This window comes from Aulonocara stuartgranti, assembly GCF_965226115.1.
Source record: "Aulonocara stuartgranti genome assembly, chromosome: 6".
Taxonomy (NCBI): Eukaryota; Metazoa; Chordata; class Actinopteri; order Cichliformes; family Cichlidae; genus Aulonocara; species Aulonocara stuartgranti.
This window is the reverse complement of record NC_138944.1, coordinates 23,488,915-23,516,671: the sequence shown is the minus strand read 5'-3', so window position 1 is coordinate 23,516,671 and position 27,757 is coordinate 23,488,915. Positions and strand designations below refer to the sequence as shown.

Sequence of the window (27,757 nt, the reverse complement as noted above, 5' to 3'; positions counted from 1 at the left end):
TTTACTCAACCATTACAAGTTTTGTTACAAAACTCAAAGTGTTGTTATTACAACTGAATTTAGTAATTCACCAAGAACACCGAGAGAACCAAGAAAAACTGTATTAAAGTTTTCAAGTAATTGTTTGCTCTTTGGGAATAGAAATACTTTAAAACATTAAAACAGAACTTAGTTGGAGACGATATTCTGTTTTTACAAGAAAATATTTAGAAAACATAAAACCTAGTTAATTCAGAAGATATTTATGTCGATAAATCAGGAAATGACTGTGAACATTTAGAGAACTAGCATCGGTTCTGACTCCAACCATTATTTGTGAGTGCAGCTTTGCAATCAGCTACGTGACCATCATGTGCAGCATCCCCCCTCCCTCCATCCCTAGCATCACTCCCCTCGTACAGGGTGTCCTCAAAACCTCCAGTGGCGTTGCCCGTCTCGGTCTGTGCACACTGATCCGACTAGCAGGAGGAGGTGGGATCTATATGCTAGTTGTGGTAGTGGGCTAACAAACGACTACGTGCGAACCGTGCAGACTGCCAAGCTCGGTTACCACTCCCATAAGCGCTCTTTTTCTCTGGAAAAAAACTAAGACCGCCCGCCTCTGAGACAGTTATTCGCCGCTGCAAGCTGCTCTCTTACTCATCGCTGATTTTGAATCAAATGAATCAAGAATCGTGATAACCACAACAGCCAGGAGTCGTGAACACCGCAGGCCGGGGGGGTTGTGTGATGAGATCGTCGCCCTACAGCGGGGATTTGGTAACGCAGAGATAAGACGGCTCTTTGCTGCCAGGACGAGTTTCGGTTTGGATCGACTTGTCGCCTTTTCTTTAAAGCCTATTAGAAGAAGCACGTTGTAGAAAAGCACGGCTACTACTGGGGCTGCTGGGGGGATCGCTGGTGAGTTGATAGTACTTTCTTTTTATTTTAATTAACCTGTTATCTGTAGCTGCTAGCTTACTGTCAACTGTTAACATCCAATGAGCCCAACTTGGTAAAAAGCACTGATGCTCCCAATTTAAGTTCAAAACCAGCCAAAACTAACAGTATTGCACTAAATTACTCTTCAAGTTATTATAAAACAACTTAAAATGTTTCAGGGAAATGACTGAATGTTCATGAATTTGTGTAAGTGAACTTAAATGGTTTTTCAGTAGTAAAAGAAAGGGGGTGGAGGGGGGCTGCTCACGTTAAGTAATGCTATGTCATTTGAAGCTAAGGTTAGCCTGACGGCTACTAGCTTGGGAGCCCACGCCCAACTGGTCTCCTGTTCTTTAATGAGCAACAACCATATCATGAATGGCTCAGTTACACCACAGAGATGTAACAGAAACTACTTCAAAGAAAATGAAACGACAGTGGGAAATACAGTTTTTCTTCAATTTCACACAGAGGAAAATGTGGCCTGAAGTGACACATAAATGATCAAAATCATCAGATATGGCTTTAAAAAAGCACAACGATTGATGGGTGCATCCCTGCTGAGCTCCAGTGATGATCAGCAGACAGAAAAGCAGCTGAAAATACAGACAATGCACATAATATAAAGAGTATGAGACAATAAGAGCAAACTTCAACTCCCCCTTTTAGGCTTATTGTTTTTACTCATCAAGAGAGTTGGATAAGTAGCTTTCAGATGTAATTTATTTTGCCTTTAGGTGCATATCTGGCATCCTGCAGAGTATATGTATTTTTATTTTTAAGTTCAGTATGAAAATATCAGTCTACCTGGCAGCACGGCCCCACACAAACACAAATTTTTTTGGTATCTGGTCACCCACATATGACTCTACATTTTGATTATAACTGAGGAAAAATAGTGTGAATTTCCAAGACGTTAAGGCAATGATTTGTTTATCTACATATTCCAAAAAGATTAATGAGCAATATATTATACTTTATTTTAATATTAAACAATATTTTTAACTTTTTTCTGCTATTACAGTGTGTTTAACATGGGTTACGTAAATGGTTCAGCATCTCATAGGTGATTGTGGCCAAAAAAAAAGTGTTATGCTGTCTTTGTGCTGAACTCGTTTGTGAACTCTAGATGCAATGTTGCAGTATTGCACTGACTCTTGCAAACCTGACTTGCAGCTGTGGTCTCAGCTGTGAAGTAGACAATTCGAGACAATGTAAAGTGTAATCACACATTCAACGCTGTAATCACCCACTCATTCTAGGAAAAGAAAACATGCAGTCGCAGCATTGAACAGTTTATATTTCAACTGTTCCCTGACGTTCAGGGGTCTAAGAATAGAGTCCTTGTGCACGCTGTATGAACTGTTGCTTTGTGACTTTGGGCTATGAAGTAATTAAATGGCTTGTTCCAAAAGTTTAGACGTTATGCACCAGTACTAATGACAGGTTGGTGCATGTGACTGAATGATACGTACAAAACTGAGTAAAAATGGCTTGGCAGTCTCCCCCCCCCAAATTTTTTCTTTCCTCTACAAGTAAGGCAAGCAGGGATATTTAATTTGTACAATGTAATAATTGGGTTACGTATGTATAATGCCTATATCTAGCGTATTGATAAAGATAGTAGCATTAGCAATCACTCAGTCTTCAAGTGGATTGGTTGTACATTAACACTAACCTGCTCATAAATGTGAAATCCATTTAATAAAGCTTATTTTAACAGCCTTCAAGCATTCGAAGTAGCATGTTTGATTCTGTGCAGTTTCAGCCATCAAAAAGAAAAGAAAACATTGTAACAAAAGTTTACTACCAAAAAATGTAAGTGAATATTCAGTGAGAGCAGGCAGCGAACAGTCCATGATGGTAATAGCTTGTAAGTCTATGAAAAATAGTGTTAGTTAGAGGAAATGAATTGATGGTGCAACCGATTACACAGAAATTTTCCATGAGGGAAGGAGTGAAGTCCATGCCTGTTTACTTAAAAAGTGGGCTGTTTTTTTTCCTCAAGGGCACCTGGTGATGCAACACTGGATGTCTGTAACAGTAAGGGGTTGGGCTTCCTCTTACTTCACTGTCTGACAGAGCATCAATAATGGCCGTTCTGCTTTTTTAATGCCTTCTTTGAAGACTTGTTAGATACTCAGAAAAACTAGGCAAAGCTGTGTCACAGATACAAAAACATCCACCTGTGATCTCTTAGTTACGCTGCAATAGGTCTAGGCTGCTGGAGGATTCCCATGATGCCTTTAGTACTTCTTCTTCAGTCACCTTTTTCACCTACTATGTGTCTACACACATCTGCATTTAATTGTTTGTTAATATTAATCTCTGCCTTTCTTCCATGCCTTTGTCCTGTCTTCATCCGCTCATCCTCGACCGGTAGCGGCAGATGGCGCCTCTTCCTGAGCCTGGTTTTGCTCGAGGTTTCTTCCTGTTAAAGGGGAGTTTTTCCATCCCACTTTCACCAAAGCACTTGCTTGTAGGGAGTCATATGATTGTTGGGGTTTTCTTTGTATTTTTGTAGAGTCTCTACCTCAAAATACAAAGCACTTTGAAGCAACTGTTGGGGTGACATGGTGCTATACAAATAGAATTGAATTGAATTGAAGCAAGTAGTTATACTCCAGTCAACTTGCTAAATGCTTCCTTACAGTGTGTTAATGCTTCTTGTGCAATTGTCCTGTTTCACAGGAAATGAGCATTGTCATATTAAGCTGGGAAGCCCCCCCCCCCACACACACACACACACATCCCACAAGTGCTCTAATGCTTAAGGGAAAGGTTAAATAGACTAGTGACTTAACAAATTCATGGTGTATGCTTAAAGCCTGTCCAACATGTTCCAAATATTCTCTGATCTGGAAATACAAGCTTGATGGCTGCAGCACTTGAGATGTAATTGATCCACAAATCCTTGTGTACGCTCCTGTGCTCATATGTATCTGTATCACAATAAGCCTTCACAAATGATAACCAATTTAATTATAGTAAATAAACCAAAATATAGGGTTTCTATTAGTGAGTATATGGTGAAGAGAGATACTTATGATCCCCTTTGAAAATCATCTAAAGCTTAGATTTCACCCACTGATCATTCACTTGTGGCTCTTGGCCTCAACTAAGTACTTAAGTGCTAAGTACTAAATTCACTTATGTATGGACTCACTGATACTAACTATGGGTTAACTGACTAGTTTTACAGCTTGTTTTCTTTACAAAAGTTGCACTTGACATAGGCTGGTTGTTGATTCCCTGTGGGTCAATAGCAGATAACGCTAAGAATTGATATGACTTCAGCTTGTTTTCATGTTTCTACTTGACTTACTCACCCTCACATGACTACAGGTTATTTATACTAGCTGTGACCCTGCACTTTGCACATCCAAGGGTCCCATTTCCCTAAAGTAGGTAGTTGTAAAAGGACGCTGCTTGCTACAATTTAACCACGAGCCTGTTCAGCGATCATGCTGCTTTTTAGAAGGCAAATAAACAGCCGAGAAGTTGCAAATAAAATGAAGAGCAGAAAAGAAAGTAAAACTTTGACAGTCAAATGGAAACTGGTTAATGAGGTGGCAGGGAGTGCTGAAAGAAGGGTGAAAAAAGAAACTGCAGAGAAGCACAGGGGCAAGAGTGCTATGAGGCAGCTGTGTGTGTCAGTTTTCTTGTATTTGTGTCGTCTTGTGTTACTGTGAAAGTCCACTGAGGAACGATGATGAGCTCATGGAGACGGAGACAGACAAAAATGGTTAAAAAGGAAGAGAAATCAATCAAATGTTCAAGTATGGCTTGAATATAGCCTCAAAAAACATACTCTAAAAGTTAGCATGAAGTAGGCAGCAGATTTTCTCATTTAGAAGCAACACTATCGAGACTAAACCGAGTGAAAAATAACAACTTATCACCGCACGCAAAACACCATAGAGAAAAAAACCATAAAGGTAAACTCTAATCTTTGCGATTACAGGAGTGAATTACAGCGTGGTAGACTAGTGAAAGTGAAAGAACGCTCAAAGAAACTTGTAAACAAGTGAGCCTTTGGGGTTTGAACATTAAGCCAAAGCACAAGTGCCAAAACATGCCAAGCTTCAAATGGCCATTTGTTGCTGGTGCCAAAAGGGAGTCAATCCCTATAGACTACAGACGCCCACGTACAGCCTGGTACACAAGTGGTTTTGCTCTCTGTAGGTTATTTCCCCGCTCATGACACCTCTACTATGAGCCTTTGTCTCACTTGTGGCTTGAAGTTATAGTTAAATTTGGTTTTCTTGTAACAAATTGTCAAGGCCTTTTAATTTTGCTGTTTATATTTCAGCACTGACAGCCGCTTGGTTCAGTTTAAGATGTGACAAACGATGAGGTGGGAGTGACCACTCTGATTCACTCGTGCTTTGACCCAGTGTTTCAGGAGCAAAGATTTCCAAGGCCACCTTGTACCTGACTGAGCCACTAGCTTTGACAAATATGCAGTAATTAATGCTGGCGGGATGGGAACAGGCTGTACTGACATCATAAAACTCTAATTAGCCTACTGCAAATACAGCCCTTCCGTATACTACACCAGTGGTTCTAAAGCTGTGGTGTGGAGGCAAGGCAGGTAGAGTACAGACAAGCAGGGAAAAAATATGAATATGAAAGTCGAGTGAATACGAGGTTGTTGATGCTGGAGACTTTTTTTCTTTTTGGTTAATGATGGTTAAAAGTTGTGGTTTGTAAACGTTTTGGCTTTTGAACTGGGACATGCCAGAAAATCCTCAAAATCCTGTACTACTGCATTCATGTTTCATCTATTATTATTAAGTAATCACACCAGTCCCCAGTGTCTCTTTAATGACTTCCTTTTATAAAACTGTTCCTGGCTTTCTGTCTCTGTTGCAGGGAGATAAAATTAATAAAGAGTGATTTATTTTGAGGAGTCTACAAATGACTGGTTACCTATTGTAAAAACGCCCTCCTCACTGATTCACATGTGTTGAGTCGGTAAATATGCACAAGTAGATTAAAAAGTAAGGCTAACACCGTATCGAACAGCCGATCAGCAAATGAGGGGCGGCGTCTTTGCTAGTGACAAAGTATACTCAACATTTCCGGCACTAGAAAAGGAGCCTTACAGTTAACACTTTCTAGGGAAACTTAATGATGACGAAGACTGCTTGTTATATGTGTGGATTTCATGCATGTTTCTGAATGTATAAGTGCGCATGCAGTTCTGTTAGGTGTCATCAGTTGCTATGAGCTCGCCCCCGTTGACAACCCTGTCTCCCACGTCTCCATAACTAGATTTACAGCTACAGTGACCTACTTATTGTAGAACCTGGTCCAACTTTGGAAAAGCAAGCGTTTGTGGGCACTGCTAGCCAAAAGTAAATAGTGAGATGCACAACCATGTCTTTATCTGCTGCATGCAAAACATAATCCATCTTTTTCATTGGATTACTGTTTAAAAGCTTTCTTCTCTCACGCTGAGGCTTGTATCATACTCTTGTCTTAAGGCATAAGGATCAGCTGTGTTTAGATTCAGTTATCTGAACATTAAACTGCTGAAAATATGATATGTAAGTGAAGTGTCATGTGAGTGCAGACATTTCACTTTTCGCTGCCAGCACATTTTAAAGAGCCCCTTACTCTGCCTGTGAGGCCCTGGTGTTTGTTGCTGCCCTTTGGCATATTAAGTTTCAGATGTGCAAACCTCATGGCCGTTCATGGCTGCTAGTGGAAATTTCCACTTCTCTTCATACAGCATCTTGTGTATTATAATGCTGAGGGCTGATAATAAGAAACTGTACAACAGATTTAAAAGTTTAGGCGTTGTTTTAAAAGCAGTTTGGTGTTTATTTATATAGGTAACGTTTTTTTTAAATTTGTTAAGGTTTTAACTACTTCTTCCTCTTTGGAACCCAGTAGCAGTAAAACTCACCAGCTGCTGGACAAAAGAAAGTAGAAACATAGAGGGATCATGTGGTACTCGTTCAAAAAGGTTCAGCTTCTATTGATCAGAAGTTCAAGGCAGGATTGTGGGTGGTGGAGGCGGGGTGTGTCCTTTACGTTTAAGGTTTACAAACAGTGAGTTATATCATTAATAAGTTACACAATGCTCATCAGGAGGTGTGGTAATGAGCGAATGGAAAGGGAAGGTTCCTATCCTGGGTTGTTCATTGAAAACATTAGGTCTGTATCCAAGGGTGACCCTTTTTAACGTTCTTATAAGGACTTTATTCTGTAGTGGCTACATTGTCATCTGGTTTGTTTTAGTGGGTTTAACGTACGTGTAGATTTTTCTATCAGGCTGACCTATCAGACTCAAGTAGATGTGAATGTTTTACAGTGTGAAACAACTGCATAACATTGTTTTGCTTTCAGTCTGTTGCACAGATAAATCATGAGTCACTGGCTTACTGGAAAAGTTTCTTCATGGGCTGCAGTCAGTTAAAAAAAATCCCAAAAAAGTTATGAAATAGTTTAAAAGTTGAAACTGCCTGCCAGCAGAGATGAAAAAGTGCAGTCTGAGACATTGTCTTTGCTCCTCTCTTAGTTAGGAAGTTGATGTTATCCCCAGGAGAAGCACAGTTCCGACAAATGGGAAGCAACAGCTCTCCCATTATTTTTTCCGGCTTGTTTTTGTCTCGGGTCTAAGGAGAGCTGTTGCTTCAAATTAAACGGAGTTGAAAGTTTGTGATCAAATCAGAATCAGGCTCAGTTGTAGGTAGGAACAAAACAAACACAGACTACAAATGTACACAAATATCTGAAGTTTCATTGATTTTTTTTTTTTTTTTTTTTCACGTGTCCTTATGATGACTTGCTTTTGTAGAAAATTGATTGGAGACTTCCCAGTAAGTTAGGCAACACATGTTTATCTTCATTATATAAAACTGTGGAAACAATCTGAGTTACGTTTTTCAGTTTTCTCTGGTTAGGGAAATGTTCTGCACGTGCTGGCTGGCTTTATCAGTGCTCGCTTTATAATTTTACTATGTTTGTATAACCATAACACAATGTAAAAAACAAACAAACCATGGACTCGATTGTAGTTACATTTATTGGGAGGTGCACACCAGGTTACGTAGAAGGTTGCGGCGTAGGGTTAGGTGGGGTTGCACTTATGGTGTAAGTTACGACGTAGATCTGACGCACAAGTTTAATTTGCGTGTAATTGTTCCTCTTGTCACGTATTACATGGTTGTTGTTTTTACAGTCTGCTGCTGACATTCGTGATGTTATGTGCCCTGTGTATTGTGTTTAAGTACATCCTGCTGACACAAAAACAACAAATTCTGCAGATACACCCCGATAATGTTGTTGTTTTGTTTGTTTTTTTAATCCCATGATTCGGCAGGCAAAATGTATCCTTTGTGTCCTTTAGTCATTGTGCTGCGGCACTGTACTTTGGGCATTGTGCAGTCAGTTACGCTAAAATAGTCGTGTATGTAACCGCTTGACGATAGCGATGCGTGATTCTGCTGCTTGTGACACGCGTCACAAGCTTACGTGTGTTCAGCATTAACGCAAAATACTGGACATTTCAGTGTTCAGTTGTGAACATTTTATGAGGAATTCCTTTGCTTGTCATGCCTCTTCCTGTGTGTATTCATCCCCAAGATGTGACATTAAACTGAAGAATTGTGGTTGGTCGTGTGGATCATGCAACTTCTTGAAATAAACTCTGTGCAAGAATATGCTGTTATCATTAGGAAACCCACATATAGGACCTCAGTGTGGAGTAACTCTTTCTAGTCCCATCGCACATGAATCTGGACAATAAAATATCAGAGGTCAGACAAAAGGTGAACATCAAAAGTCATGTTTTCCTCATTTGTACTTTGCACGAATTCCTTTCTATTTTACTCTTGATGAAAATAGAATAATTACTTTTGCTTTGTTTTTTTTCAATCATGTCTCACAAAGCCATGCACAAGGAATGTGAAGATTTTCCCACTCATCTTCATTTCCAATGCATCTGCAGTGTGCATAGCCTTGTTGCTGGTTACGTAATAGGGTGAGGCCGTGTAAAAATGTCTGAGGGAGACAGGCAGGTGGTGAAAGAAAGGGAGGAATGAGGAGAGCAGATACATTTAATACAAAAAGAATAATTTATATCACCCAGTTCACACTGGCTCCTTTTCTAATACTCTCCTGTGTTTGACAACGTGATGCCGCTCCCCCTCACGCGCACACACACACACACACACACACACACAAACAAAATTGGAGGTATGTAAGTTGTTGACTGCAAGGGGGTTATATTTCAAGATCTTGATGTACCCACGACCCTGTCAGTCAGCGAATCTTGATACTGAAGGGATGCTGCACAGAGTGAAAGACACAGCCTCATGGTTTAGGGCAAAAGACTTCTTAAACCTATCTTTCAGTGTGATCGTATTAGCCGTGACCAGCATACCTAATAGACACATCCCAGTAACCAGATCCCTGACCTACGTGTCTCTCATATAGCAAGCAATAAAACCATATCTGTGCTGGATTTCAGAGAAACAGAGTTAAAGTTCAGCGCTTGGGTCACATGTCAGTTTATGTGCTTTTGTTTACTTTGCGATATTTAAGAACTGTGGAACTGTGGAAACTCATTATTGTATTTAAACTGTTCCCCATTGACAAAATGCCACTCTTTATGAATGACATTTAAAAACTTAATAATAAAAAATAATACTAGACATATAAAAATATATAATACGACTAAATACTAGTTTTCCAAACTGTAGTGTTTTAGTTTTATTCCAATTTTCCAGCGTCTGTTTTTCCAGATTGTGCTGAAGACCTCTGTCCTAATTATCTACTATGAGGAACAGGTTTGTCAGTGTGTCGCACTCAGATTTCTCCAGAGGTGTTTGCGCAGCATGTTTCTGTGGTTAGTTAAGCTCGGGTATGATGCTGCGGCTGTGTTGGTTGGACAATGTTGACCAATATTGGCCTGATATGTCAGACAGAAGCTTTTTTTTTTCTTTGAACTTGAATGCAGATAAAGGAACTGTGTCTTACAGTAGTTACAGTAGTTTGCCAACTTTGGCTCCTTTGTTTACAAGAGTCTCACAAATAACAGAGCATGCGTCACAATGCGGTTTGGAGTTGAGCCGTGTCTCCAACCTTCCATCTCTACAGTTTGTAAGTCGGAATTGGCCCCAAAACTTCAGTTTCGGCTCAGCTCTTGTTAATACAGAGAAGCCAAAAAGAGTCGGAGAGCAGAGAGGGGCTCGAGTTTGGCAGGGAGCCTTTATGAACAGGGCGCAGATATGATCCAAACAGATGCACTCAGTGAAAAGGCTCTCAAGGACACAGCATGGCACTTTGTAAAGGCCTGTGTTACAGATAGATGCACACTTTTCTGCTCTTCAGCATGAAAGCACCAATAGGGTATGTATATGTGAGTTTCTTTATTCTATATTTAACAAAAATATAAGTGATGCAGTCTGGAGATAATTTCATTAACATGTAGTTGTGTAACTTGGTAGCCTGAACTACTCGAAGAAATTATTCTAACTGTGTGAACTGACGCAAGATTGCAACAGAGGACTAATCTTGTAAATGAACGTGTGTGTTTTGTTTTCAAGTTTTGGAGGTGTTTCTGGAGGTGCTTCTCACATTGTGTCAAAGGTACGCAGCACAGAGGCATGTTTGTTATCGGATAACAAGAGCATAGTTGCCTGGACTTTGTTTGTGAAGAAGACAGTTGAGCTTGGGGCTTGAGTTTTGCACATGCGAGGCTACCAAGCTTCAGTTAGCTGGCAAAATTCTAAACTGAAATGTCTTTTTTGCTGCTCGTTCATGAATGATTAAACTCACGGGGCCACTGGGAGCCCTATGAGTTTAGGATATTTGAAATTGAATATAATAGACTTTCCCTGATGTTCATGTAATACTCTGATCTCTACATGCACCACAATGTTTTGCAGGCCAGCAGAGGAAACTGTTGTTAAAGTCACAAGAATTTCATTTCTATTCTGAGTCAGCAATTGTCTTTTCAAAGTGTCTTTGGAGGAAAAAACAAACAAAAAACTCAGTTAGCTTTTGAGTTCAATAGCCTCTCTTCTGAAGACAGCACGCTAGCTTCATTCCTTATCTAAGCTATGCTTATCTTAAACGCCGGATTCCATCCTCTGGGATGTGATACTTACACATACAATTTGGGCTCAGTTTCCTCTGAGATACTACTCAAGCTTGACCTGGCTGTTGTGCCTAATATTTGGGACATTTTTCCCGTTTCACCCCCCTTTAAACTGGTGACTCCATGTGCTCAGTTCACTCAGAGCTCTTTATATTTAAGGGATAAATCTCGGTCCTCGTAGCTTTTACAGTCTTTTTGTAATCTGACAGTTTCAAAGTCATGCTGAGCCACTGAAACATTTGTTAGGAGAACATCAGGTCCTTTACTTCTCCTGTATCATAAACCATGTGCCTTGCATTGCTCTTGTGTAAAGCTAGAAAGAGACGCTGTGCCAACCACGTTTATGTATGGATGACTTGCAGCTCTGGAGCAAGGTAGCTATCATGATTGCTAATACCAGCTGGAGTAATGTCATGTAGAAGCGCCTCGAAATAAAGCTAAGAAAGTGCCCACCATATGGAGGTGACTCTGTTAATGGCCTCAGTAAAACCTCCAAAACTTTCCACTCGGGAAGTGTACAGGAATGAAGCCTTTAGGGAAGAGGGAGGAGCACAAGACACGGGTCCAAAAGGAGCAAAAGTTATTCCGGTCCCCCCTCCTCATCTTCTGTGGGTAGGCTCAGACATGCCCAGTCTTGTCCTTTTTCATAAGTTGAGTAAGAGCACTTGTCCAGTTTATCCTTGTTAGTGTTCCTTGGATTTGATGGATTAAGTTTATCAGAAGTACAAACATGGAAGAAAATATTAAACAAAAGTTGCCTGCACATGTGTTTACACTCTTTTTAAATGATATAAATTACATAAATAAACAATTTTCTCTGTTCTCTTGCCTTGTTTTGGTAGAAACAAAGCTTTAGTGGTTCGATACCAAGAGGTCGTGAATGCTATAATGTCACAGTTGTGCTTTCTGAGTTGCCCTTTATTACTCGTTGCATCATTGCCCTGCTGTTTGTTTTCATTGCAGATTCTGAGGTTTAAGTTTACCTTCATGCAGGATGGTTTTAGTCTTTGGACAACAAGTCCCAGTTAACCCGTGTTTTATCATTACATTGTATTTTACATCACTTCATCAAGGTTAACTAATTGTAACACTTGTAGATATATGGTATTACAGTTAAGCAGCACTTCTAAAATGATGACATGCCCTCAGCTCCAGCTCCTTAGAGTCATTTAGTTTTCTTACTGGTACAAAGGGGTTTTCTTTCTGTGGACTGTGTTGGTGTCTGGAAGTACTTATGTCCATTTGTGTCTTTCCATCCAGGCTATCCATGAGCTCCGATTTCCCACACTACAGTTTCAGGATGCCAAATATAGGGTTCCAGAACCTTCCCCTTAACATCTACATTGTGGTGTTTGGGACAGCCATCTTTGTCTTCATCCTCAGCCTCCTCTTCTGCTGCTACTTAATAAGGTAAGAGTCATGCAGACTTTAGCTTGGGATCAGCGGAGGATTGGAATTTTTATAATGTGTCTGTGTGTGAGAGAGAAATGGTTGCTTTGCCATGCGGGTTTGTGGCATAAAGTGTCATACAGGCAACATTAGTGTGTGCATAAGATTAATCTGGTGCTAGTACCGCATGTGGTCTCTGAAAAGCTAGGATGGAAGATACAAACATTTATTAATCATTTAAAGAGACACATTGTTGTATTTTTTTTAATACATTCATTATTTATTGATTTTTGTGTTGGTATTTGTAAATCAGTTAACCTGAGAAGGCTCCCAGATTTGCCTATACAAATTCATTTACATGTGCAAATTAGGAAGCAAATTCCAATCATTACTCTCCCATTCCTGTAAATCAGCCCCAGCAGGCTTGGAATTTGCGCGCACATTTGTAATTCACACAGCTCTGTCCAGAAGAGGTTGTGTGAAGCTTGTTTTCGAAGACGATGGTGATTTAGAACACAGCGTACCACTTGACCACCAAACCATCAGCGCCAGTGCTCATCTGACACTTGAAAACTGTCATTATGCAACGGCACGATAGCTCTTTCTCTAGGTCTGTTTGCCTCACATTCATTCAGAATTCCCCTTGTACTGTTTCACTTTAGCTCTGTCCATATTTTTGCATAATGTGAGGAGATGTTGAGTACTGAAAATGGCTTAATGTTAATGAGTTCTTTATAACTAGTAATTCAGAAACATGGAAATGCTTGTGCATACGTGCGAGCTGGTTACATAACATGACCTTGTAGCCTTTAACAACATACTGTATGGCACTTGTCACTGCCGCTTTAGGCTGAGATTTTGTGGGGAAAGAAAAAAGCTCTTGTTTTCTTCCTTTTTTTGAGAAATGTGTGTTAATAAGCATTTGCTAATAGTTTTCTCACAAGTGGGGAAAAATGTTTCAACAGCACAGTTTGGAGAAAGTTTCTCTGATATACATATATAACAATTTGATATCTTAAAAAATATTTAAAAATGGCTGATATCCAAAGTGGTTTTTTGATACATTATGATGATCATGGCACTACATGTCAAAGAAACTAGTAATAACTTTTTTTATTCATTTATTTATTTGCTGCTTTATTGCCACTTAACCTAACCTAAACCTTTAGGATATGCATTAAACTTCCACTGGTGTTTAAACATGTTGCTTGTAACTAATCTTTTTTTTAAGCCCCTTTGTAAGCACAGCATCTTTAGTGTAATTATTTCCTTTAAAGGAAAATTCAGAGATTGCTACTTACCAGCTACATCTACACTAATACGTTTTCATTTTGATACGCTGCTTTTGACAAAAAACCATCCCTAAACAGATGAACACTCATCTGTTTAGTAACGTTACGAAAACCATCTCTGGACTTACTGAAATGGTTAAAAGCGTACATCGCATAACTGTTTGTGTTGACAGAAGTGGCGTGAACGTGTTGTGATTCATAATCCATGTTGAAGTGTCCAGTTAGCCAGGGCTGATGTCTTTTTGTTCTCTAGAGAAGGTCATGAGGTAGAGGACAGCAAATACTAACTGCTTCCAAATGCGTGTCTGGCTGTCCAGATGAGGCCAATTCTTACTATAGCATTTAGTACCAAAATTTAGATACTCGTTTGCAATCATCCTAATGGTGCGATCTTCACGGACACGCAGCCACAGCAACGCAACAGACTTGGCAAAGCAGCTGAGACACTGACAAGTATCCAACTGTTAACGTACATATTAACCAGGCCAGTGCACACAGTTAAATGTTACCACACAGCCACATGTCTTTTCCGTTAAGTTATCATTGAGTTAGCGGCTGTAGCTAGTTAATAGAAAGATAGCAGTAATGTTGGAGCATGGCAAGTCCCGCTTGTCTGTAATGTGAAGAGACAGCGTAATGTTCATTTAACAGAAGAACAAAACAGGATGTTTCTTTTGGGGAGTTTAAAACATCCCCAGCAAGGGCTGTGCGATATGACCAAAATCTCATATCCCGATATATAAGAATTTTATCGTCCAGATAATGATATAAATCACAAAAATGTAACATTTTCTGTAAATTCTGTGAATCTCGGGCAGCTCGACTTGCGGGAAGTGTTTCCAGCTGCGCGTCCTTTACCCGGAGTCGAGTGTTTTAACCGATGCATGAAACGATACATTTTTAGACATAAGTTGTACCGGCCGCCGTTTTCTTTGTATTTATCACACGGCGTGCTGCGGGTTGCCTGTTCTAACGTTTGAGTCTAAGGTTTATTTTTTAGCACCTGCTGGCTCTTTTTTACTTCTCATCCGTAAATAATCTGCTCTTTCACGTGATTCAGTTTATTTTGAAAAGTCTCAACAGGATCTTGAGCTTTATTGTGAAAGGTTTATGTGGAACATAAACAAGCGGACACGCGATGGTTTTACCGTCGTTGTTGCTAACGACAACGCATAAAAACAGGCGCTTGTCCGTCCGTAGTGTGGTTATATACAGTGTTGGGAAAGTTACTTTTAAAATGTATTCCACTACAGATTACAGAATACATGCCCCAAAATGTATTTTGTAATGTATTCCGTTACGTTACTCAATGAGAGTAACGTATTCTGCATACTTAGGATTACTTTGGATATATTATCATGCTTTTTACAACTGCATGAATGTACTGTTGCTGTGTGATTTATTACTATTACTGAAGGTCCGTGGCTCCGAACCGTAGTAAAGGGACCTCTGGCTAATACGTTGGTTCCGTGTCGGGCTCGTAGCTGAAAAATAGAGACAGAGAGAGGCGTTGAAAGGCTGCTCCAACGGAACTTATTGTTTCGGAGGAAAACACGAACACAGTGTACAGTCGAGTCTTAATAGTTAACTTACAACTGGGCTCGTCAGGCACTCTTCTTGGCTGAAGTGGTTATTATTGTTTCTGCTCGGTGACAGCTCGTACTTTTCCACTCACATTTTTCTCCCTCCTCGCGCTCACAGACACATAACTGGTATGGCAGTCCATTCTCCCTGCAGCACGGACTACACTGCCATAAGGCTACATTCATTAGGCCTATTAGCTTAGCACAACAACAACAACAACAAAAAAGCGCTCTCTCACCCAGGAAGCACACAGTTGCAGAGAGACTGCGTCACCATGGCAACCGTAACGCTGCCGCCTGGAACAACAGAACATAGCTGTCAAACAAAACCCAAACAGTCCTGACCCGCGACAATATGAAACAGGAAAATACCGCCGTGTAATCCATTTATTTCAACAAAGTAACTGTATTCTAAATACCACCTTTTTAAACGGTAACTGTAACGGAATACAGTTACTCATATTCTGTATTTTAAATACGTAATGGCGGTACATTTATTCCGTTACTCCCCAACACTGGTTATATAAAATATAAGAGAAAGAGAGAACTTTAAGAAATTAATATAGCCACTACAGTGACCATCAAAACGATGAAAAAATATTGCCATAAACAGTTTATTTTGCGACACCACGAAACAAACGATAGCGTAAAATGAAACGATAGACGTTTTTATATCGTCATCGGATATATATCGTTATATCGAACAGCCCTATCCCACACACTAAGCTATTCTAGGAATGACCTAGCAGGGCCGTTAGCTAAAAGATCCTAATTAGCTGGACTTGACATTAAACTGTGTTTGATCTGCGGCGCTCCTAGTTTGAATAATAAAAAAGCACAAGCTAAGATGTGTCCAGCAGCATTTTCAGAACTTTGCTGTAGGAGTCAGGGCCATGTGGACACTAGCTATAAACATCCAGAAAGTTTTGCTTTTTAAAATGAAAACGTATTAGTGTGGACATGATTTCATTCCCTTGCTAGCTCCTTTTGTAAGCCGACTGGCCTAATCAAATTGTCCCGGCTGCTGTTGCAACACGGGTTTTATCCTAGCAGCAGCAGACTGAACACAAATAATGCCCAGCGTTTTTTATCTAAAACAGTGAGAAGCAGCAGTTGCTCAAAAATTTCTCCCCTCGCCGTCTTGTCATGTCCTGTCTTGCAGGGCAAATGGTAAGTAGATTAACTCCTCTTGTGTCCTTACAATTCCTCATCTAACTGTAAAGAGACACTTAATGACTTTGATGCAGTCCCATGATTCAGTACTAAAAGCTGACATTGCCAGGTTCACTCTCTAAATGCAAATGAGCGATTTTGGCTCCATAAAAAGACTTCTAAAGATGCAGTCTCCCAAAGGGTGAATCAGTTATGAGTATATGTATAAATTTTCTCATGGTGTCCGATAATTTAAAAAAAATGACACGATTGCTCCATATTTGGGAAATACTTTGTGGAGCTCTGTGGACACGGCTCACACCACCATGAAGGGGGAATCTTAAGGTTTCTGTGCAGTAAAGCATCACCGGCAGGGGCGAGAAAGGAGAGATGAAGTAACACGTTAGAGTTCACTCGCAAGATTCCAGCAGACATATACTCGCAGATAAATTTTGACAGAAGGCAGACTCTCACAGAGAAACGCAACCACATCTCTCAGCGAGTCTCTAATCCATACACACACAGGTGCAAAATATGCAGTTCAGTTTGCACAAACATTCAAAGAGTCTTAAGTATTGGGTGTTTCTGTAACGTGGAAAAGGAGCACTGAACAAATGCGGCAAGTATATTTGAATCTGTTAGTCATCACTGCAGTTTATAATATTCATTACGTGCTCATGATACCACAGGGCAGATGATACATGTTTTTATGTAGGTGGCACTGACTGCAGCGTAATTCTATCCTATTTGGCACCTGGTTCTCATATTAAGTATTCTCCCACTTTTGCCCACTTTTACATTGTACTTGTGGGCTAATGAGCACCCCCCCCTCCCTCCCCCCCATCAGTCACCTATGACCCACCCTCCCATGATCTTGTCCCCTACCCCTGGGAGTCTCTGCACCTTTACCTGCTGACCTCTTTCAAAATGTCAGTTTCTCTCCTAGACTGTGCTGCTTGTTTTACAGATCCCTCTCACTCTGCTGCGAGAGGTTAAGGTTACTTGTAATGGAGGTAAATCTTACAAACCTATGAATTTTTCCTATCTCTTTTGCTCTTTTTTTCCTTCCCTAATTTTTTATTTCATTTATTTATTTGTTTGTTTGTTTTTGCATATGCTATTCTGCCTCTCAGTACCTAGAACCTCTTATCCAGTGTTCTTCCTGTTGTCTGAATGTTTTTTGTAGCTTAAACTCGGGTTGTAATGACCGGTACTCTTGTTGTGCTTTTATAGAGTGCCTCAGGAACCTGCAGTAATGCTTTTAATGTATGATCCGCTGTGTTTTTGGTGATGTGAGTTGATATTTTACCTTAGGTTCAGTGCTTGTTTTGACAGGAAACCAAGAGTATCTGTTAATATGTAATTTGCTTACTACTGCGTTCTCCTTCATCGTCTTCTTTCTTTCCTTTCGGCTGCTCCCTTTAGGGGTCGCCACAGCGACTCGTCTGCCTCCATCAACCCTCTGCATGTCTTCTGTTGCTCATCCATGAACTTCTGTGATCTTCCTCTTTTCCTCCTGCCTGGCAGCTCCATCTTCAACACCCTTTTATGAATATATCCATTAGCCCTCCTTTGCAACAAACCATCTCGGCTTTGCTGCTTCAACTTTGTGTCCAAACTCTGATGTACCCGTTTCTAATCCCTGCTGGTCATTCCCAGTGAAAAACTTAGCATCTTCAGCTTAGCCTCCTGTCTTTTTGTCCGTGCCACCGTCTCTAAATCATACATCATAGTAGGTCTCACTACACCTCCGTGTCTGCACTCTCTTCTTCACCTCTCTTATCCATTGTCTGTTTCTTTGGATGGTTGACCCCATGTATTTAAACTCATCGACCTTCACTGCCTTTCATCCTTGCATGGTCTCCTTTCCTGCACTTGCCCTCTCATTCACACACGTGTATTCTGTCTCGCTTCTGCTGCCTTTACTCTTTCTCCTCTCCATTGCATACCTCCAGCTCTCCAGGCTCTCTTCCCTGCTCTCAGCTTCTGCATTGCTAGTCAAAAAGATTTAAAAACATGTTGCTTTAGAAATATTTTACTTACCCTGTGTGAGGGGGTGAAGCTTGCCAGAAGCAGGACTCGTGCACTCACGAGAAAAATGCACAACCCAAACATATCTCATGGTTGCGCACTGCTCTGTCTCTTAGCGAAATAATTTCTGAACTAGTTATGTACACCAAGTTATGACAGTGTTTATCATTTTAATTAAAGCACCCCTGCTGATAAACTAGAGTAGACTGACTCTAGGAAAAAAATTTTTCAGGACATGTGGATTGTTTCTGTGTTATAGAGTCAAGTGAAGGAGGCCAATTATTAATCAAAAAGGTGTTTTGTCTTTACTTCTCCCCAGGTTACGGCACCAGGCGCACAAAGAGCTATATGCTTACAAACAAGTAAGAAAAAGCGCGCACACACACACACACACACACACACACACACACACACACACACACACACACACACACACACTTCAGAGATAGGAAATCATCTGTAGCTAAATGCACCGCAGAAATGAAGTATCATTGCAGTGTCTAGTTTATATCAGCTGTGCATTGGCCATCATTTAAAATTCCCATTGCTGACTCCTTAGGCAGCAGCAAGAATTTTAAAGGGTTTGTGTTTTTTGTAAGCACGCGTGCACGTCCAGCACTTCCGGAAAAGTCACGGTTATGTGAAAGATGTGAGCAGATAATAGCGTGTAAAGAAAGAAAGAGAGATGGAAGGTGTTAACAAACTTACATTATGTAATACTGCGTATTACCAGCATGCAAAAAGCATCCAAACATGGCATCACAGAATATAAACACATGTTTTGTGCGTTGTGTCTCTCTGATTGTTAATCACACATTTTAGTGTATAATATTGTGATGTTTCTGTTCAGGAACTGGTTATAATTATTCTCATACAGTGTTAATCTAACTAATGGTTCTTCTTCTGTTGTTGCACCTTTAGGTCATTCAGAAGGAAAAAGTCAAAGAGCTAAATTTGCATGAGGTAAGTGCTTTTCTGTTTCGTTGGCTAATATCAGGCATCACTGTCAAGGCTTGCTGCGTCTACTGCAACAGTTTGTCACGCAGTATCAGCAGCAGACACTTTTCTCTGTCAATTTTAAACCTGTCAGTCACAAACGTCTTAGCTGTAGCCCCACCGTGTGTTTTTATTCAGGTTTTTAAATCTCATCCTCTTAGTTTTGTACTTGCATAGGAGATGTCCTGGGTCGTCATTTAATTTAAAACAAAGTCCAGAGCTCTGGGCCTGTGAAGCAACAATTTAATGTTACAAAAAAAGTTTAGAGCAGAGGTATCAAACATAAGATCCAGGGGCTAGAATTGGCCTGGCAAAGACTCCAATCTGGCCAACTGGATGGCTTTGGAACAAGTGAAGGAGGGCAGAGATTTTAGTCTTTTAACTAAAACTTTATCTGTAATTTCAAACATTTATTTTTTTATCGTGTAGAGAAACTGACACATGCTGTTGGAATTGCATGTCTTTTTTATATTAAGATATCTCTGGGATTAACATCAAAGTGATCCCTATGTGGCCCACAATGTAAAACAAGTGCGACGTCCGCAAAGATGTTATGCAATAAACATCGCGAACAGACGTTCACCGTGTTTGAACAGGGTTTGTTAAGATTTGGTTTGACAACAGTGATGACTGATACGCACTGTTTGTCATCCAACATTCAACATGTGTCTTCACTCATTGTCATGTGAAAAGGTGTAGTTAAGGCATTAACGTCCTCCCTGTTATTATTACGTAATGCTCGGTGTCAGCTCAGTGTGGTTGGAAAATTACAAACGCAGAAGTAAAGCTGCATCGCTTCTTGCGGACAGCCTTTTAACAGAGCAGCGAAAATGAAATGTCAACAAATAGCATCTTCGTGTGTGCTTTGGCACAGGCATGGCCATATTTTCTCATCAGCCGTGCTGGAATTTCCTGCTGTCCCATCAGGCTTCGGGGTTTTATTTATGTTATTAGGAATCGAGGGAGAAAGCATCACAAAGTGTCGTGTGAATGAAGCGCGTGACAGAGTAACCAAGCTGTGTTTAAGGACAATAATATATATGCACACAAGGCTGACCCAGTTCCAGGCTCACAGGATTACCCGGTGGAAATGAGCACAGCCTAAGCTACGTGGATTTGGTCTTTTATATATATAGCATACCAGTGTAATATGGAACCCACTGAGTGTTTATATAAGTCTGTAACTTGAACAGCACCATCCTAAGCTGGTGCTGTTTTTAGCATGGCTTTGATCCCAGTCTTACATGTTATGTCGGTTTTATGTAAAGAGTGGCTGTCGTAATAGCATCACATGAAGTTCATGCTTCTGTGTCTTCTCAGACTTTTTTTTTTGTGTGTGTGTGTATTTGTAGTTATAAACAAGTGCACACATCTAAAAATATACCAGATGCTTGGAAACCCTCCCCCCAACTCCCAAGTGTATCGTGTTGTTTTTGGGACGTTTTTAAAATAGGAAAAGCTGCACAAACACATCAGTGCTGAATGACTTTGATTAAAAAAAAACTAAAAGTCACGCTTTGAGACCTGCATGAAATATGCCTGTCATGTTCCAGCAGTGCAATACATAACACTGTGTCTATTTGCTGTGGTTGCATTTTCCTATCTATGTAGGGCAGAGGTAATGATTTCATATCTTTATCTTTCATTCATCTTATCTAGTGCTGTGTAATTTGCTTTATCAGTTTGATATGGTTGTTGGTCATATGTTGAGAGTTATTGATGTTGAGCTGGATGAATAGCCTGGGAATATGTATGCAAGAATACAGTTAGCAAGTGGCAGCAACTGCCTATTGTAAACATTCAGTTGTTTTAACCGTGTAAAAGCCCAGAAAAGTAAAATTATTTGAAACTAGAGTGTTTATTGAAGTTTCTGACAAATACGAAATTAATTAATTTGTGTTATTTGGAATTTGGGCAAGTTATTGTTTACATTGTATCTTTAAAAAAATAGAATTAGATTGATAATATGGAGGTATCATAAACTCATGTAGCAAATATTTGGCATTGTAAGGGTTCTTTTGCTTTGTGAGGAGTTTATTTTGCTTTTTTTTTTCTTTTCTTTTAGAGATGTTTGCTGCATTAAATTCAAAGAATACATCTAATACATTATAGCGTCATTTTGTTTGTCACTGATGGGTTTTGGCGAGTGTTTTGTTTCTTTTACACATTGGTGGAGCTTTTTTAAAAAAATCTTTTTTAACTGTATGTTACATGTTGTGTGTTCCTGTTAAAAAATGATGGCTAAAGGTTAGTAACCTGATTTTAATGTAAGTGCATCATCATAAACTTCAGCTTCCTCTAAACTTTTAATTTTAAAAAGTGTACATGCAGAGATTGAAATGAAAGTAAACGTCTGCAGATGGGGAAACTGTGAAACTCTTGGTATTAATGTTCCTCTTAGTACCTCTTTACACAGTAGAAAGTGGTAAGACTGTGGGTGGTAATTACAGTTTGTGGTCCCAGCGTGCTAGGCAACATGTTCTCATCGCTAGAGATGAGGAGATCGGAGTCCTTCACACGTCTGCTCTTTCTCACAATTTCGTTTTAAGCATTACGCTGATCCTCGGATGGTCTTTTTCTCTACCTGTTAATTTGATCTCTTTCTGTTGCTTGGCTGAGTTGAATGAAGAACGCTCTTTGTCTGGTAAATTTGTACGTGCAGAGCATTGCTTGGCATTCATGTACTGTTCTTGCTTCAATAAAATCAACAAGAGGGTAGAGTGTCTTTTGGGGTTTTTTTGTACAGTTTTTGGAAGCTTGCAGGATTAATCCACTTAACAGTGAAAAAATAGGTTCTGTCAAAAGTTGGCCGACAGTGTCACATCTAAGCCGTGAGGGTGACGCCACAGAAAAAGGCACTGAGAAAAACAAGAACACTGATCTATTCACCAATCAAGAGACCAAAGCAGACATCTTAACAGAGAAGTGTTGTGTGTCCAAAACTCCTCAGGAGTGGAAGCTAAAGCCCCCCATACTGTTCTTTTCATCCACAGTCATCCATTCAGCACTTGTAAAATAGAAGTTAGAGAGAAAATGTCGTCGAGTTTGAATAGCCAGTGAGCCCCTCATTAAAAGCTTCTACTGTAAAGGCTGCATGAAAATTGGCTTCATAGACCAACAGTTTATCTATTTCAGAGTTCACAATACTTCCCTAGACTTTACCTCCACTGTGAAATCATCCCAGCTGGCCATTGATGGCATGGATAGGTAGTAAGATTTGCTGCAAGTTATAGGAACGGTTGGGAACGATGACTCTTGCAGGATACTTCTCATTTTAATTTGTTTCAAGCAATATTAAATTGAGAGAGCACTCTTCTTACTGGAAGAGAAATCCATCTGCATCTGAATTGATCAAATGTAGCCAGCATGCCTGAAATAAGTAGCACGTCAAATAGCGCTTAGTGTGCCGTGTGGTTCTTGGGTGTTTGTGAACTGTATAATTTGCCCCACCATAGATTCGCGTCAGCATCTCCATCATAATAAGACCTGCGTCACCGACGGTCATGCACAGGCATCGCTCAATGCTTGCACTTCTGCACAAATTTAAAATGAGCGTGCGTGTCAGTCAGCTACATTGATCAAACACAAAAAAGAGAGAAAATAGACAGAAGCTAATGTGATTTCAGAGTCTAGTTTTCTATTTCTGGAGTAATATACTTATGTCTGTTCCCTTCCATATGTATGAAATGAAGCAAAAAAGAGATGGGTGAAGTGAAGAAAACCTGTTACTCTAAGTGCAGAAAAGTCGTAATCCATGTAAAACAGTTGGGGAGTAATGGCAACCGTTTTTAAATTAGTCTGGCCACATTACCAAGACTACCAAGAAGGCTAGGAAGCTCTCCTAGCCTTCCCAAGCAGTTGTAATGAAGATAAATCTGGGTTTAACAATGCTTTCTTGAGTTGCCAGTTAATTTAAACTCAGTATTGTATGGGGGAAAACTAATTGCCTGCCTTCCACCCTATGACAGATGGGATAGGCTATAGTAACTCTGAAACTTTGAATCGGATTGGTGGAAGAAAATGTATAGATGGATGGATGCTGTAGGTCCAGCAGAGAACGTTATTTCTAAAACTCCTACAGTGTAGGAGTTTTAGAAATAACGTTCTCTGCTGGGTCTCTCATAGGGGAATTTTGATGAGCGCTGAATTCCAGCGACTACATGAAAGGGCTGCATTGTTTCTTTGATGAAAGGCCTGCAGTTACTCAAAGTCAGGGGGAAGGGGATGATTGAGCCAGTGTTGCTCATAATAGGCTATCATAATATTACTGCAATCGATTGTGACAACATTACGAACCCAGGATCTATTCTTAACCCAGTTAAAGGCCAAGGGCTCATCATCACGCTCATCTAAAGCCACCAAAATAGAATTTGCAGGCGGTGGAGGGGTGAACGGATCAGTGGAATATTATTTTTTCCATCCCCACATGTTTCACTTCCTAATTTCCAAGAATTCCACACAACCACAACAGTTAGCTAAAACTATAAGGTGACCTGTTACGCTAGTTGAAAGTGTTTTTGTTTAAACCAAAATGGCATCCACATCCTGCTCATCGGGAATTTCTCAATGACCCTGACAAGGACTTTTTTTTCAGGGAACTTGAGCTGAACTGCCCAGAAATGGTTACTGTCTTACAATCGAGTTTAAAGTCTTGAATTGTAGTCATAGTGTGGGCTTTAGTATGCTTTCTTGTTTCATTCAAACCAGATCTGAAGATCTCTCAGCTTTTCTAACTTACGACTCCAGAAATGAACTGATAATCTCTCACCATCTGCATTACAGTGTTGATTGCTTTCCTGTTGAAAAGGGGAAAACCAAAACTACTGTAATGTGTGGCCTCTTGGCCGAGAACGGAACAAGTCCCCATGAGTGTTGCATCAGAGTTATACAACAGGCATAGTTGGTCACTTGGACTTTTTTCCGTGGTTTTGGGGTTTTTTTCAGGCTGTTCTGGGGTGGGTTTTTGTTAAGTTTTTGGTGTTGTTGGTAAAAGTTTTTTTTTGTGTGTGTGTGTTTGTTCTTTTCACTAACACAAAGCTAAAATGATGCATGGCTTTATACAGAAAGCACCTCCTAACTCCCCCGATCTCTTTCAGATTTGTGCAGTGTGCTTGGAGGAGTTCAAACAGAAAGATGAGCTGGGGATTTGTCCATGCAAACACGCCTTTCATAGGAAGTAAGTACACGGTCTTATTGACATGCACAAGCACACACAGACACACACGTTTGTACACATCCAGTCAAGGACAAACAAGTCATTAAAGATTTCTTTATCTGGATGGTGTATTTCCATTGATTTTCCCACTTTTTAGGTATAGTAAATACAAATCGCTAGATGTTCTGCAATTTCAGAGACTTAGGGTGAACAATTATTGTCAAGCTTGTTGCGTTTGTGTGGAAGCCAACAATAACAAATGCCTCAGAGTTGCATGTTTTTGGGACACTAAACTAAAGCCCAGTGTTTATGAATTGGGAACTGCAGATGACATGTTGGATTGCTTCAGCCTGTTTGTCCCACACCTCCCTCCATGGCCTCCTACTTCAACTGAGTTCATTATAACAGCACGATGCCTCCCTTGGCCTAGTTTTTCTCTGCAGTTGCTGCAAGAGTAGTGACCTCTCACCTCTATATATACACACTGCTCTGCTCTAGTGCAAGGTAAGGAAAGGCATGCCGCTGTGCAGAGGAAAAGGTTTATTGAGGAGGGTATTGCTGGGTAGATCTTTTTACAAATGATGAGAAGAGAGGCAAATTATACAAGAAAAATAGGGTTCCAGTGAATGTTTGGTTAATGAAAAAGAAATAAAATAAAAGAAGTGCTAGTGAGTCATGCAAGTGCAGAATTATTTGTGAATTTAGAGATATGTTTGTCTTGATCCTTGCATGTAATCAAAATCTGTATCAAGATTTGTGGATGTGTACATACAGTTGTAGATGTTGTTTGTGGTTATTAACGGCTTAAAGTGTTGCACTCTGAGAGCTGGAAATAAATCTCCTCTCACCTGGCTGTCTCTTTATGAGGATTTTGGCTACACTTGGGTCTGAGCGGCTCTAGGAATAGATGTGCGACGGTTTGCAAATGTATGTGTTGTTTTTTTTGCTGGTTAATGAGCTGATATATGTTTCATATTTTCCTCTTGAACACAGCCACTGGAAGACAGAAAGCCAAACCTCTGGTGATCTACATTTGACCACTTAATTATTATTATGAGCTCTGGGTAATGACCAAAAGACTGAGAAACAAAACACGTATTTACTTATGAGATGAAACTTGTGGCAAAGAACGCTTTTAAAAGGGCGCCCCCATTAGGCCAGGTGGAAATAAAACTCCTATCCGGTTGTTCAGTGATGACGTGACGAATCCTACTTCCGGGTCTAAAGTAGTCTGCGTTTAATATGGCTTTTGTGTTGTTAACATGTTTAATGTTATGTATTTTCTTCTATTTAATCTCAAAAAACTCCTAAAACAGTCAGTGATCACTGTTGACCTCCCTCGGCTTTTATTACCACTAATCATTTATTTAAGCTCAGTTTTTAAAACCTTAGGATGTAACTACAGCCCAGCCCATGCAGCAGTATATGAATGACTAACCTCGTATTGTGGATGGATTATCTCAGTTGTTCTCCTGGCTGAAGTTTGGTCCTTTTACAGCATCCTGCCATGCGATTACATTTGTTCCTGACCACTGAGAACACTCACGTTAACTTTTATCGAGTGGAAAAAAAGTTAGCTTGTTTATATTATGCTAACATAGCTGTGTCGCTAGCACATCATTATATACCAGCTAGCCCAACTTCAGTAACCCTACAAACGTCACTGCTGTTTAGTTTTCTGTCTTCATTTATGCTGGAAGTGATAACAGAGCTGTACGTTTTAATTTGTTTCCAAAACCCCGCAGTCAGGACATGCTATATTGTATTTAGATAGAAGCTAGCGAGCTAACTCCCTGCTAACTTCTAACTCCGTTAAATGTCATAAATTCCGTTTTCATGGATGCCTGGATGTTAAACTCAATTGTTACACCTGGTAGAGCAGAACGCTGATCATTTTATTAAAGATGAAAGACTTTAGACAGTTTTTCAACTCTCAGTAATGCCACAGTGATCATTTGATATATGGACCTGCAGCGGAGTTTAGGTCCAGACACTGCTAGTGACGTCAGACTGAACAACCGGATAGAAAGCCGCGCAAGCATGTGGAGAACATGCAGACACAAATATTTTAGGATAAACCCAGAAAAAAAAGTTGTCTTTGGTATATGAGGTTTATATTTATTTGCCCCCTTTATTTTCCACTCTGCGTGGGTTTTTTTTGTTTGTTTGTTTGTTTGTTTGTTTTTTTAAATTTGGGATAGATTTTATACCAGATGGTCTTCCAGATGTAATTTATCATGTAAAACATCACTAACTTGTGACCCCTCCTGAGACTCATGTGCAAGTCTTTAATTCATACTTAGTTTTAGTCATAATTTAGGCATCTAAATTCTTGTAGTTTTGGTCTAGTTTTAGGTTTTAAAAAATGGGGGGGCTGATCAAACGTGTGCGTCTAACCTTACTGCAGGAGATTAATTCTGATTGGATCTCGTCTCTCCAGAGAAATTTTGTCTTGTTTTTATTTGTTTACAAAAGTGTCAGTGCATTTCTTCATAGTTCTTCATACTTCGTTACCATCTCGTTTCCATCAAAGGGGTCTGTGGTTATGACGTACCCTATGGGGTAGATTTAATAAAGAAGTGTAACCCCCGTAAAGCAGCGGTCCCCAACCCCCAGGCCTCGGACCGGTACCGGGCCGCGAGAGTTGAGGCTCAGGTGTGAAATGTGTGGTTTTCAGGGTTTTTATCGGTTTTCAGCGTTATTTTGTTATCGTTTTTATCGTTAACTCTGTTTTCCTGGATCTTTTCATGTGTGTTATGAATAAATCTTCTTTTTTTCGGTACCGGTTCTAGTTTTATTTTGTTGTATTTATCCGTGACACCTTAAAGGCCTGTCCGTGAAAATATTGTCGGGCATAAACCAGTCCGTGGCGCAAAAAAGGTTGGGGACCGCTGCCGTAAAGCGAATGTTTTAACGGCTACATCATGCGATTTATTAGCGCCCACTGGTGGAAAAACTGTCATGGCACATTCTCTAAATTGATTTAAACATACCACATTTTGTTTATTCCATAATTTATTACAACATTGTGGCACCACTGCACATGTAAATATAAATATGCCATACGTATTGCTGTTGTCAGTTATCAATTCCGTTACGTACATTGAGAGCTAAGAGCTAACCG

General features: G+C 40.0%; 1 protein-coding gene across 2 annotated transcripts in view; it reads left to right on the top strand.

Annotated features, from left to right (window-relative positions):
- The first annotated feature begins 393 nt into the window (after window positions 1–393).
- rnf24 (ring finger protein 24) overlaps window positions 394–27,757 on the top strand; it is a 31,216-nt gene continuing 3,852 nt past the window's right edge. The window contains exons 1-5 of one of the 2 annotated variants that reach the window (XM_082537009.1): window positions 394–900; window positions 12,296–12,445; window positions 18,802–18,844; window positions 19,404–19,445; window positions 24,575–24,654. In XM_082537009.1, the coding sequence (XP_082393135.1) occupies window positions 12,303–12,445; window positions 18,802–18,844; window positions 19,404–19,445; window positions 24,575–24,654 (308 nt within the window). In that variant the 5' untranslated portion in view covers window positions 394–900; window positions 12,296–12,302. Of the gene's footprint in view, window positions 901–10,144; window positions 10,285–12,295; window positions 12,446–18,801; window positions 18,845–19,403; window positions 19,446–24,574; window positions 24,655–27,757 lie in introns of those variants that run through there. The other variant, XM_082537008.1, reaches the window with a different exon arrangement.